Below are 12,639 nucleotides of genomic sequence, written 5' to 3' on the forward strand. Positions count from 1 at the left end.
CAAGATGTTGCGTCACATGACCACGCCCCCTCTACACACCCCCTACAGTGCGAACAGGGGTATGGCTTGCTGGGGGGTTTCAATGTCTGTTGCTCCATAAAAAGAACATAGAGCATGTCTTATAATACTCTAGCATTGTGTATAGGTGCTCGTACATACTGATCTTCGGCATCTGTCTGGCTTTGGTCAACGGCATTAAGACAAATGGCATTTCACATATTTCAAGTTGAACAAACGGATGAACCTCTCTCAAGCGCCCTCCCTATCACTATCTCTGAAGTTACTCCCTTACGGGCCTCTTGGCTTAATTGGGAACTCTACATGCAAATGCCGGTTCCCACTATCCGATGATGGCATCCTAAACTTCAATGACGAAGATTCCAGCGTATTGTTGATCGTGTTTCAACCAATTGTCAGCATCCATACGCACGTCCTCCCCAGACCGAGACCGGATCCTCATGTGTCGTCCGCGTGTGGAAAGGGATTCATGTCTGAATACAACTCTGTAGCATGGGCATGCACCCCACGCCGGCGAGAGCCGGCCAAGGATGGAGTTTGGGAGCAAGTTAGACATTTCCTTGTCGTTTCTTATCTTTTCATAGTTCCTCTGGGCGGATGGTAAGCCTTGGCAAACGATGCATCGTCAATTTTGTTGGAAACATAGCCCGAAAATCCCTATCTACGGCAGTCCCGAGACTGCGCCGGGGGTGCACGTTGATCACCTCATATGCCGAGAGTATTGTACATGCCTCTCTGTCCACCTCTTGATGCTACATGTATAAAAATATATAAACCCTTTCCTCGTCATTCATGGAGTGGCAACACGGTCGAGAACTGTGGTAGCAAAAGCTCCAGATAGATCTTCATCCCAACAAAAATGGGTTCAGCTTCAATCGGAAGCAGACGCGGGGATGACTCCGACAGAATGTCGGTGTCATCCGAGGGAAAGCCGGGCGTCATTCCTGGAAACCTCCTGGACGGCGTCCAGATAGTCACCAAGGGCGGCAACCTCGTCACCAAGGATGGCGTCTCGACGCAAGAATCAGACACCAGTCCGTCGACCAACGTGTTTGCCGACCCGGAGATTAGGGACCTCTATGTCAAGATGTACGAAAAGGCAAGATACGAGTGTCGCCATGTATTTGACGCAGACCTCACATGGACCGCCGAGGAAGAGAAGAAACTTATACGTAAGGTTGACTGGCGAAGTAAGATATGTTGCCATCCCCTTAAGTTGGATATTGCTAAACTACGATATAGTCTGCTCATGGGCTTGCATTATGTTTTTCTCCCTATAACTTGATAGGGGGAACATGGTACAAGCTGTCTTGGGGACGCTCTTCAAGGACTAGCACCTCAACACAAATGGTAAGTTCCCAAGTGCGCTATTCCCTTCAGCCATTAACATTCAACCCCAAGATTACAACCATGAAAATACGATCTTCGCCGCGTCTTTCCTAGTCGCCGAGCTGCCGTCTCAACTCGTATCGAAGAAAATCGGCCCCGACATATGGATTCCGATGGAGATCTGCCTCTGGTCGATTGTCGCCATGAGCCAAGCCGCCATGACAAGCCGATCAGGATTTTTTGCAACGCGTGCACTATTGGGTATCCTCGAGGGCGGTTTCATCCCCGAACTCATCCTCTTCCTGAGCTACTTTTACACCTCCAAAGAACTGCCTATCCGCCTAAGCTTCTTCTGGACCGCGCTTAGTGTAACTGGCATCATCAGCTCTCTCCTTGCTTTTGGGATTTTTCACCTTGAGGGTGCCCATGGAGTGGCTGGCTGGAAATGGCTGTTCTTACTGGGAGGGCTGATCACTCTTGTAATTGGGATCGCTTCATTTTTCATGATGCCCGCTTCGGCCGTCCAGACGAAGACTTGGTTTAGGCGGCTGGTTTACTTCCCGCGAGGAGGCTATTCTGGTTAACCGCATCCTGCGCGATGACCCCTCCAAGGGATCCATGATGAACCGCAAGGCCATCACACCGTCGCCTCTGGCGCGGACTCACAGACTATGATCTGTGGCCAGTACATATACCCCTCTCCCATTACCAAGCACGAACTCCACTAACTTATCCCAGATCTACGCCCTCGGAATAATCATCTACACCCCCCAAAACCTACCCAGCCTCTACCTAACCCTCACCCTCCGCTCCTTCGGCTTCTGCACCTTCAACGCCAACCTCCTCATCATCCCCCACACCGTGGTCCACATCTTCACCCTCCTGACCATAACCTGTTTCTCCGGGAAATTCAACCAGCGCGCCCTTGTCGCCATCTTCCAGCTCATCTGGACCCTTCCTGTCCTGATCTTCCTGGCTGTCTGGCCGGGGCTCATCAGTAACCAATGGGGCACCTACGCCGCCACCGCCGTGCTACTGTCGTACCCGTACTGTCACGCTATTGTTGGTGGCTGGGTGAGCTCGAACTCCAATGATGTCGCCGCGCGCGCTCCATCTCAGCATTGCTGTACAACATGTCTGTCCAGCTCGGTGGGATCTGTACGACCTTCGTGTACCCCGAGGATGATAAACCGTACTACCGCCGGGGCAACAAGGACGTTGATTGCGACCAATGTGTTGGGGATTGGGCTGTTCTTGTTTGCGAAGGCGTATTATGTGTGGAAGAATAAGGTGAGGGACAAGAAGTGGAATGCGATGACGAAGGAGGAGCAGAATGATTATATTGCTAGATTTTAGATTTATGCATTGAGGCGTTGGATAGGGGAAGTGGGGGGGGTGTTTAACTGGTCTGGATTAAATAATACCATGAGAATTACTAAAGATATTAGTTTGATGCTGCATTTCGTTAGGTGAGAATATTAAATGTCTAATTTATCACACATATGCGTCCTGTACTGTAAGTGAAGCCTGGCCAATCGGAAACCTTGCCATCCTGTAGGTGGCGTCTCCCCGCTCATGAGTCACATGATATGGAGGCGTCAACAAGCTCTAGCAAGGACTACAGACCATATATATCATATTTATAACACCTAAACGGCTCTATTCTATATATATATTAGTGTATAAGTTACCATGCCCCCATCCGCAGACCTAGCAACCCAACCCCCGGCCGAGGCACCGCCTAAAACCGCCCCGAAGCAAGCGCCGCACGCTCAGGGCTCCGAAGAGAAGACCCCCTTACAAGCCATAAGCCATGGCATTTTGATGGACGGTAGGAACTAAATAGCCCATTACCATATCCCCCCCAGAATACGGGCACGTACTAACTCCAACAGGCATCCCAACCTTCTCCTCCCTTGCCGAGCACCGCAAACACATCCTCATCCACACTGCCGCCACCTTCCGCGACTTCGCGCGCAAAGGCTTCACCGAAGGCCAAGCGGGCCACATCAGCGTCCGTGACCCGGAGTTCGAGGATTACATCTGGATGAACCCTCTCGGGCGGCACTTCGGTCTCATGACAGCCGGCGACATGATCTGTTTAGATATGCACACCGGTGCGGTCGTAGGTGGTAACAATGTACGCGTCCCCTTTCCCAAATTTATATATTGTATGGTTAAAGCATGTACCGGCGTCCCCCCCCCCCTTGCTAACCCCGAACCGGACCTAGACCCGCCCCGCCAACGCCGTAGGCTTCCAAATCCATTCCGCGATCCACAAGGCGCGGCCGGATGTCGCGGCCATCTGCCACGCGCACACGAATGCGGGCCGCGCGTGGAGCGTGTTTGCACGGCCGTTGGAGATGCTGAATCAGGATGTTTGTAATTTCTATCAGGCGCATGCGGTGTATGCGGAGTATGGGGGAATTGTGTTTGCGGAGGAGGGGGGGAGGAATATTGCGAGGGCTTTGGGGGAGGGGAATAAGGTGAGTTTTCTCTCTATTTTTTTTATTTCTTCGATTTTGGGGGGTTTTGAGAGCGGGAGGGGGAGGAGAGGCTAATGAATGGGGAACTAGGGAGTTATCCTGATGAACCACGGGTTACTCACCGTCGGCCACACAGTCGATGAAGCGGGCTACATGTTCGGCCTCCTCGACCGCGGCTGCCGTATCCAGCTCGACGTCGAGGCAGCGTGTGCGGGTAATCCGGGGCTGAAGCGGAATATCATTTCTGACGAGGAGGCGTCGTATAACATGAAGATGGCGAGTGAGAAGCATGTTTTGTATCGGGAGGCGCAGCCGGATCTGGATTATATCTTTGAGACGCAGGGGATGGAGGTCGTGGCGAGGGGGGTGGATAATATGGTTATTGATGGGCCGGGTGGGGATTAATACGGTGGGATGGATGCTTGAGTGGGTTGTTTGTTCGGCGAGTGGGCGGTGGTGAGGAGGAGCTTTTTTGATAACAGTACGTATCCTTATGTCCTCGTATATAATCACATATAGACCAATCTAAAAATATATCAAGACGGCTAGCCACGGCGGACATCGCTATAAAAACGCCGACACCGTTCCACTCTCGCTACTTAAGAGCGAAATCCGAAAACCGAAAGACCGAAATCCCCACTGTATAGATTTTTGATAGTGGGGCGGGTGGAAGTAGCGTGGATGTTTGGAGATGGCAGGGTTCATCCGGTTAGGACGGGATCGACTTTTTACCGTATGCACAAGGTACGTACCGCTAACGCTCTCTTGCGTCATGGTTTGTAGAAATTAATTTTGAAGGAAAATGGAGGCGATGAGGATTGAACTGGATTGTTAAGCTGGGGGATTATGGAGAAAGAAGTAAACGCCTAAAATCTATGGGAAGTATATATGTTTTATAACCACTGGTTACTATTTCAATATCCAATATATAAAACCTCCCGCGCTGAACTGGCGTGCCGAGGCAAGGCACGCCGAGGCAAGGCACGCCAGTTCAGCGCGGGAGGTTTTATGTTCTAGCCTAGCCTCGTCCCTGAAAAGGTTTAAGACGGTCTGGTCCATGACACCATTCGCCCATTCGAGCCAGAAAATTGGCCACTTCATTAAGGAACTCGGCAGAGATTGCCTCTTATTTGATATAAATTCCACATTGCTAGAAAGATCTCTTGCCCTGCACTAAAAATACTCTCTATGTCGCTGTTTACTACATGTCGCTGTTTACTACTAAGCCTTTTCCTTCCGCTCTTTTCTGAATCCATCGCCATAAGCTCGACGGTGGGGCGATAAATAAAAAAGGACATCTTTCGAAACAGAGATATAGACAACCTACCTCGCCCACGGCTGCTGATCTCTCAAACGCAGACAAACACGGCAAAGGGGTCCCTCGAATATATTTGCTCACCACCTGGCGATACGGTGACCAGATATGGACTCCACCGACCGCGAGCTCGCCGCCGCAGGCGCAGATATCCCCTCCGAGCGCCCCCCGATGACCAGCGGCCGCCAATTGAGCCATGAAGCCCAAAGGATAGGCTCCGGATACTCTTCGAATTCCTCCTCCTCGGATCAGCCATATCCCAACCCTGTTGGTCTGAGCAGGACACACTCGACCCAGACGGACCTCGAGCGTCGCCATATGTCTATAAGCCGCATACAGACAGCGCGGACGCAGCACAGCAGCACTGTGGGGAGAGGAGTCGAGTATAAGGAGCCCAAGAAGCCGCTGCCAAATTTTGGGTATGGGAAGTCTTATCCGCCGCCGCTGCCGGCGAAGGAGGAATATGTCGTTGAGTTTGACGGCCCGGATGATCCTCTGCATGCGCAGAACTGGCCGCTTAAGAAGAAGTACGTCTGATCGACTGCGCTCGAGTTTTCTCGTACCATGCTGACCGTTTTTTGTAGGCTGTATACGGCTGTGATGCTCGGTCTTACCACGCTGACTTCGGCGTTCGCTTCCAGTGTTTTTTCGGCTGCGATTTCTGCTGTCTCAAAACAATTCCATGTCGGAGAGGTGGTTGGGACACTCGGTGTATCTCTCTATGTTCTCGGCTTCGCTACTGGACCGACGCTGTGGGCGCCGCTGTCCGAGTTGAAGGGACGACGACTCCCTATTCTCATCTCCATGTTCGGGTTCGCCATTTTTCAATTCGCAGTGGCCGTCGCCAAGGACCTGCAGACGGTTCTCATATGTCGATTCTGGGGAGGATTCTTCGGTGCATGTCCTCTATCCGTCGTTGCGGCAGTGTTCTCGGATATGTTTGACAATAAAACGAGAGGACTGGCAATCACGGTGTTCTCCGTGACGGTTTTCAGCGGTCCGCTCATTGCCCCATTCATTGGAGGTTTCATCACCGAATCTTATCTTGGCTGGCGCTGGACCGAGTACATCCCTGGTATCATGGGAATTGCGTGCTTCATTCTGGATCTCATATGGTTAGAGGAGACCTATCCCCCCGTCGTCTTGATCGAGAAGGCTGCGGAGCTTCGTCGCCGAACCAAGAACTGGGGTATCCACGCGAAACAGGAGGAAATCGAGCTTGATTTCAAGGAGCTCGTAACGAAGAATTTCAGTCGTCCTATGCGCCTGCTCTTCACCGAGCCCATTATCTTCCTTCTCTCACTCTACATGGCCTTCATCTACGGCCTTCTCTATCTCTTCCTGACAGCCTACCCAGTCGTCTTCCAGGGCGTCCATGGCATGTCGCCCGGTATTGGCGGCCTGCCATACTTTGGCATGGTCATAGGACAGCTGTTCGCTGGAGCCTACATTTTCTACATCCAGCCGGCTTATAACCGCAAGCTGGATGCGAACAACGGCGTCCCGATTCCCGAATGGCGTCTCCCTACCGTGGTTATTGGAGGTGCCGCTTTCGCTATTGGATTGTTTTTCTTTGGCTGGACGGGATATACCAAGAATATCCACTGGATTTTTCCCACGCTGTCGGGCTTGTTCACCGGATTCGGTCTTCTGACAATCTTCCTACAATCTTTCAATTATCTCATTGACGCCTACCTCATGTTGTAAGTTTTGTCCAGCAGCCCCTATCAATATGTTAGACTAACCATCTCAGTGCCGCCTCCGCAATCGCAGCAAACACCTTCCTCCGTTCCCTCGCAGGTGCCGGATTCCCCCTATTCGCTCGTCAAATGTTCAAGGCCTTGGGAGTAAATTGGACTGGGACACTCCTCGGATGTGTGGCCATGGTGCTTGTGCCAATTCCAGCGGCTTTCTGGTACTACGGAGAGCGCATCCGTGCAAGAAGCCCTTATGCTCCCGCCGCTGCCCTAAACCTTGGTGAGGATTCTCATGACGAAGAAGAATTGCAGGGAGAGGCCGATTCTCATGGTGAAGGAGCAGGCCTTGAGGAGGTCGAAAAATCACGTAGCAGCGAACGCAATGCTCGTACCAATACTGGTGATAACGCTGTGTAAAGTCTTGTCTTGCGTCGATGCCAACTGTGTAGAATCTGTGTTGGGGGTTCGTATCAAGTTGTATAAATCGGATGGTTAATTTGCAGTATGGGGTCTTTTAATTTTGGATACCAGTTAGCGGGCACGGCTTCGTCTTGCCATACTTAGCAAATTTATAAAGATATTTGATTGACAAGATTGCATTGAAACATACCGATGAAGCGGGACGTCGTAGTAGAGTTGCTAAGTGACACCTGTAAGATTAACAACAGCCTTGCTGCAAGGCTGATGACGCTTGGACCAACAAGTACCACCAAAGGCCCCTCTGTCATCGGTCGTCCTCAGACCAGCCTCGTCCGATGGCTACCCTTGCCAAACATCATAAAGATTGACTTCACAATACCGCCAGCATGGCTGACAGAGCCCAAGACCCTCTAATGGGTGGGGATGAGCACGACTACGATGACCCCGAATCGGTCAGCGAGCACGACTACGATGACCCCGAGTCGGTCAGCGAGCACGAAGACCCAAGTTCCACACCCACCCTCTTCGTCTGGCTCCTAACGCTCTCCGCCGGCATCAGCGGCCTCTTATTTGGCTACGATACAGGCGTAATCTCAGCTACCCTCGTCTCCATCGGCACCTCCCTCTCCTCTCGCGCCCTCACCACCCTTGATAAATCCCTAATCGCAGCATCCACCTCCCTCTTCGCCCTCCTCGTATCTCCCATCAGTGGTCTCCTCGCCGATTCTCTGGGGCGCAAACGCGTCATCCTCATAGCAGACCTTCTTTTCATTCTCGGTGCGCTGGTGCAGGCTGTCGCGACGTCGGTATGGATTATGGTCGCTGGCCGATCGATCGTTGGTCTCGCTGTCGGCGCAGCGAGTTTCGTCACGCCGTTGTATATTGCTGAGTTGGCGCCGTCGATGTTTCGGGGGAGGCTGGTGACGTTGAATGTTCTATTCATCACGCTGGGACAGGTTGTGGCGTATCTGATTGGATGGGCATTTGCGGAGCTGGGTGGGGAGACGGGGTGGAGGTGGATGGTGGGGTTAGGTGCGTTACCAGCGGCGCTGCAGTGTTTGGTTATGATTGCTATGCCCGAGACGCCGAGGTGGCTGGCCCAGGCTGGACGGACGGAGGAGGCCAAGGCTGTTTTGCAGAAGGTTTTCGGTGCTGCGGATATGAGGAGGACTGTTCAGCCGGTGATGAAGGCTATTGAGCGAGAGGTGCGACAGGAAGAGGAAGCGAAGCGGGAGAGGGCTAGAGGGTCGACAACGAGGGACGGGGGATGGTTCTCTGACAGCTGGTCTGAGTTGTTTGGTGTGCCTGGGAATGTCAGGGCCTTGACCATCGCATGTTTATTGCAGGGTCTCCAGCAACTATGCGGATTTGTGAGTTTCACGCCCCTTTTCCCCAAGCACTACTAATACAAACAGAACTCCCTAATGTACTTCTCCGCCACACTCTTCTCCCTACTCGGCTTCGCCACACCAACCCTAACCTCCCTCTCCGTCGCCGCCACCAACGCCATCTTTACCATCCTCTCCCTCCTCCTGATCGACCGCTTCGGCCGCCGCCTCCTCCTCCTCCTCTCCATCCCCGTCATGGTCTTCGCCCTGATCTGCTGCGCCGCAACCTTCCACTACATCATCCTCCCCACCGACACCAACTCGCACAACCCCTCCGTCGACGCCCCCCCCCCAATCACAAGCCGCACCTCCCCCCTCCTCGTCGTCGCCTCCATCATCCTCTACGTCGCCGGCTACGCCACCGGCCTCGGCAACGTCCCGTGGCAGCAGAGCGAGCTCTTCCCCCTAAACATCCGCAGTCTCGGGTCGAGCCTGGCGACGGCGGTGAATTGGGGGAGTAATACGGTGGTGGGGTTGACGTTTTTGCAGATGCTGGATGGGTTGGGGCCGAGCTGGACGTTTTTGATTTATGCGTTTGTGTGTTTGGTGGGGTGGTTTGCGATTTGGTTGGTTTATCCGGAGACGAGGGGGTTGACGCTGGAGGAGACGGGGGAGTTGTTGAAGGAGGGGTGGGGTGTGCAGAGGGGGGTGGGAGGTTGGGGAGGGGGGTGGGGGCGGGGGCGGAGGATGGGGAGGGGTAGTTGGTGTAATATATTGGTCTGTAATGTAAATTGGGAACGTTTCCCAACTCACCTTAATTCCGATATAGACCAAATTTTATATTGCTTAAACCCGCAGCTGCACCGCTGCAGCAGAGTCTTGCGGTTCAGTCTCTAGCCTAACTCTGACGGATAATAAGTTTAGTGCGTGGCACTGGGTGTCAGATGCGGCACCCGCGAGGTCCGTCAACAACCATGTATTTATTACCGTTGAGTATCGCGTTTCCCTGTTAAGTTAAGATGCAGGGGTTTGAATCCCAATTTATTTTGGTATTTTGAAATATTTTTATTTCAATAACCTCTTGAGTGCCACTGTAGAAAGATGCACGACATACAGTAGTACTGTTCGTTGCCTTTTGTCCATATCTGTGGCTTTCAACACACGTCAACTTTCCCCCTGCGTTGCTGCATCAAGAGCTATGAACAGCTGTCAGATTAAAATGTTATTTATATTTTTGGGGTACCTCTATTCTCTATACCCTTCTAAAGTGTATATCTAAAAGTAGGGGCCCTGTCGCCCATCTTCGCAATCTCGTCATCGTTAATGTCCGCACCATCGCTCTCATCCCTATCCCTCTGCGCATTAATCCTCGCATAGTTCCACCTCAGCGTCAGCACCGCCGCAATACCCAGGGACACAATCCCAATATTCAGCGCATGCCCCAAGATAAACTGAGGCTTGTCCCTCTTACGATAGAAGTTCGACGCCATCGCGCCGGAGAGGTTACCGATTCCGATTTGGAAGCCCATTCCCGCTGCGCGCTTGTATGAGCCCGCCAGGTTGTTAGCAATCCATGTAATGTTTCCAGGAACGGCCGGGTAGATGCCGCATGTTGTGATGAAGACGCCGGCGTAGACAACTCCGGGGATACCGCCGTGTGCTGATGCGGCGAGCGCGATGATGAAGCCAACTAGGATCGCAATCATGGGCCAGAAGATGTACGGCCAGCGGGAATTCCCGGCCTTCGCAGCGCGGTCGGAGAGCTTGCTGGTGCCGATGCACATAATTGCGGCCGAGATATAGATGGGAATGGTAAGGAGTTGCGCGGTGGCAGCCTTGTAGCCGAGTTGGTTGATGATGGTGGGCAGGAACAGGGAGATACTGTAAAGGGGGCAGACAATCCCGATGAACATCATCGTGCCTAGCCACACCTGCCAGTCCAGCACTGCGGCCTTCACGAAGCGCCACTCGAACTTATCACTCTCTGCAATCATCCTTCCGGATCTCTTGCTGCCTTGGTACTTGAGGCGGTGGGATGCCCATGCACGTTCCTGGGGTGTGAGGAATGATGCCGTATCCGGAAAATCGTACATTATGAAGTACGCGCTAGAAGCCACCACGACTGTCAAGAGGCCCTCCAAGATGAAGATCCAGCGCCAGCCCTCGTAGCCACCCACCCCATCCATCTTAGCGATAGCAAAAGCCAGCAGCCCGGAGAAGGCGCCGGCCATGGAAGCGGCGGAGAAAAAGAGGCCTTGCCGGATGGCTAGCTCCTCCGAGCAATACCACATTGTGAGATAATATGATACTCCGGGAAATAATCCAGCTTCAGCGAGACCTAGGAAGACACGGACGGAAATGAGGCCGGCGTAGTTGTTTGTCACGCCTAGACATATGGTGCAGGTGCCCCACGCAACCATTATGGATGGCAACCATACTGACGGACGGAGTTTCTTTAAGAGGAGGTTTGATGGCAGCTCGAAAACTAATTGAGTCAGCAAGAAGGCTTCAACTAAAAGATAAACAGGGAAGTGTCCAAGATTAGGTTATCTTTTTGAAAGGAACAATCGCATCGAGAGAACAAATGGAAATATACATACGAGCATACGTGAAAAAGAATACTGTTAGGCAGAGAGCATACTGAGTATCAGTCAAGCGTAGGTCCTCTGACAATCCCTGAATATTGGCATTGCCAATGTTTCTGTAGTCAAACTTCCGTCAGCCAAGAAACACACGGTGGAGCCTTCCCCATACTCTCGCCACAACGAACACCAGTCGCCACTCAAAGGGGAAGGTGATAACTTACCCTCTATCCAAGAAACTCAGCAAGTAGAGTAACGCAAGTACAGGAATCAAGCGCATGTCCATTTTGCGAAGGACGGCAGCTCTATCGACGCCGGAGAAGTCGGCATCAGGACCATCCCATTGCCCTTCGTCCTTCACAGGGGCCGAATTGGTTATCACACCAGGTTCCTGGTGCTCGGTGTGTACCGCATCGTGGTACGGCTTCTCCCTATCGGAGAGGGAGGAGTCTGCCATGCTTTTTTCGTGTTTGGAGGTCTTGTGCGGCGAGGTCTGGGTAAAGGATCGCGCAACACAGAGGAATGATATCAAGGTCTGAGAACTGGGAAAGGGTGTAGGGGAAACAGGGGACCTTTTATTTGATACAGAGGATGGTATCACCACCAGATGTCTTGTGTTCCCCCGCACTCTCCCCACGTCTCCTCGCCTCCGTTCGTGGTTGGAGCATCTCGTTGGCCATCTTCTCCATCATCATCACATTCCCCGCGTTCTCCACCTTCTCCGCTTCAATATCTGGGGATTGCGGAGGCGGAACAGGTCCGTATGACGGCTCGGGCGCTGAAATCCAAGACTCGCGCTTGCTTCTGAACAACCGTTCGACTAGATGTTGGTCGCAAGTTTACTCAGTGGGGACCTGCCAAGCAATATCAGGTTTCACATGCCATTTCACATTTCATCTAGACTGTTAGACTGAGGTTATCGTTATATTTCAGTTGGCAGGCGGAGGGGTAGTGATTAGCTCTCCAGAAGAGGAATAAGGTGAGCGGCTCAACAATTATTGGCTGGATCGGCTAAGTTAGATCTCTTAGATCTTGAGATTTGAGGTGGAGAGCGCGTACATAGTAATTTAGCAACTGAATTACTGTCGCAGTGTGGTGTCGGTGTGTATTTTGATGTGTGGGGTGAGGAGTGCGGGGTTGAGGAGTGCGGAGTGCGGTGGACAAGCCTAGCTCATCTCCTTTCCCCATCTTCCCCCTTCCCTCCCCCCGCACTCCAATTAGAAGGGCCAGGTCACTTGGAGTTGTGTAAATGCCAATTTAAGCTACGCCGAAACTAGCAAGTCCCCCACCACGTCGGTTACAAGATATTGAAGTCTCACAATGCTGTACCACCACCTCGGACCACCTCGCGTTACTCAGACAGATGTCAACCAAATTCCGACGCCAGGATCACAGCAGCTAGGGTGCGAGCTTCTGTGCCAGCTGTATGGTAGATTCGGATCCCGAAGCTTGAATCATCTCAAA

General features: G+C 52.4%; 6 protein-coding genes across 6 annotated transcripts; 5 read left to right on the forward strand and 1 right to left on the reverse strand.

The window, feature by feature from the left end:
* Nucleotides 1–877: 877 nt before the first annotated feature.
* On the forward strand, nt 878–1,298 carry VC83_03737 (uncharacterized protein; the record flags this gene model as incomplete). The annotated part of the gene is made up of 2 exons (XM_024467380.1): nt 878–1,208; nt 1,261–1,298. The coding sequence occupies 2 exons, from the start codon at nt 878–880 to the stop codon at nt 1,296–1,298; spliced, it is 369 nt and encodes a 122-aa protein (XP_024325141.1).
* A 222-nt stretch (nt 1,299–1,520) lies between these two features.
* Nucleotides 1,521–1,931, forward strand: VC83_03738 (uncharacterized protein; the record flags this gene model as incomplete). Its single annotated transcript, XM_024467381.1, has 1 exon — nt 1,521–1,931. One exon carries the CDS (start codon nt 1,521–1,523, stop codon nt 1,929–1,931), a length of 411 nt encoding a protein of 136 aa, XP_024325134.1.
* A 1,108-nt stretch (nt 1,932–3,039) lies between these two features.
* On the forward strand, nt 3,040–4,238 carry VC83_03739 (uncharacterized protein; the record flags this gene model as incomplete). Its single annotated transcript, XM_024467382.1, has 4 exons — nt 3,040–3,178; nt 3,243–3,487; nt 3,579–3,833; nt 3,924–4,238. 4 exons carry the CDS (start codon nt 3,040–3,042, stop codon nt 4,236–4,238), a joined length of 954 nt encoding a protein of 317 aa, XP_024325135.1.
* Nucleotides 4,239–4,790: 552 nt separating this feature from the next.
* VC83_03740 (uncharacterized protein) lies at nt 4,791–7,438 on the forward strand. The gene is made up of 3 exons (XM_024467383.1): nt 4,791–5,675; nt 5,733–6,851; nt 6,902–7,438. The coding sequence occupies exons 1-3, from the start codon at nt 5,257–5,259 to the stop codon at nt 7,260–7,262; spliced, it is 1,899 nt and encodes a 632-aa protein (XP_024324988.1). The 5' UTR covers nt 4,791–5,256; the 3' UTR covers nt 7,263–7,438.
* A 123-nt stretch (nt 7,439–7,561) lies between these two features.
* Nucleotides 7,562–9,611, forward strand: VC83_03741 (uncharacterized protein; the record flags this gene model as incomplete). Its single annotated transcript, XM_024467384.1, has 3 exons — nt 7,562–8,635; nt 8,681–9,301; nt 9,513–9,611. The coding sequence occupies exons 1-3, from the start codon at nt 7,652–7,654 to the stop codon at nt 9,609–9,611; spliced, it is 1,704 nt and encodes a 567-aa protein (XP_024324839.1). The 5' UTR covers nt 7,562–7,651.
* A 223-nt stretch (nt 9,612–9,834) lies between these two features.
* On the reverse strand, nt 9,835–12,517 carry VC83_03742 (uncharacterized protein). Its single transcript, XM_024467385.1, has 4 exons — nt 12,235–12,517; nt 11,400–12,177; nt 11,194–11,294; nt 9,835–11,078 (listed from the first exon to the last, which is right to left on the reverse strand). The coding sequence occupies exons 2-4, from the start codon at nt 11,630–11,632 to the stop codon at nt 9,856–9,858; spliced, it is 1,557 nt and encodes a 518-aa protein (XP_024324982.1). The 5' UTR covers nt 11,633–12,177; nt 12,235–12,517; the 3' UTR covers nt 9,835–9,855.
* Between the last annotated feature and the right edge of the window lie 122 nt (nt 12,518–12,639).

The sequence above is a fragment of the Pseudogymnoascus destructans genome, assembly GCF_001641265.1.
Source record: "Pseudogymnoascus destructans isolate 20631-21 unplaced genomic scaffold scaffold_8, whole genome shotgun sequence".
NCBI classification, from domain to species: domain Eukaryota; kingdom Fungi; phylum Ascomycota; class Leotiomycetes; order Thelebolales; family Thelebolaceae; genus Pseudogymnoascus; species Pseudogymnoascus destructans.

Bases quoted from the DNA above. Each gene is read 5' to 3' on its own strand.
- VC83_03742 (XM_024467385.1), bottom strand. From the start codon at position 11,632: ATGGCAGACTCCTCCCTCTCCGATAGGGAGAAGCCGTACCACGATGCG. The intron at 11,295-11,399 runs GTAAGTTATCAC...GTTTGACTACAG, and splicing joins CTGAGTTTCTTGGATAGAGG to AAACATTGGCAATGCCAATA. The intron at 11,079-11,193 runs GTATGTATATTT...TGACTCAATTAG, and splicing joins ATTCTTTTTCACGTATGCTC to TTTTCGAGCTGCCATCAAAC.
- VC83_03740 (XM_024467383.1), top strand. From the start codon at position 5,257: ATGGACTCCACCGACCGCGAGCTCGCCGCCGCAGGCGCAGATATCCCC. The intron at 5,676-5,732 runs GTACGTCTGATC...CGTTTTTTGTAG, and splicing joins AACTGGCCGCTTAAGAAGAA to GCTGTATACGGCTGTGATGC. The intron at 6,852-6,901 runs GTAAGTTTTGTC...TAACCATCTCAG, and splicing joins ATTGACGCCTACCTCATGTT to TGCCGCCTCCGCAATCGCAG.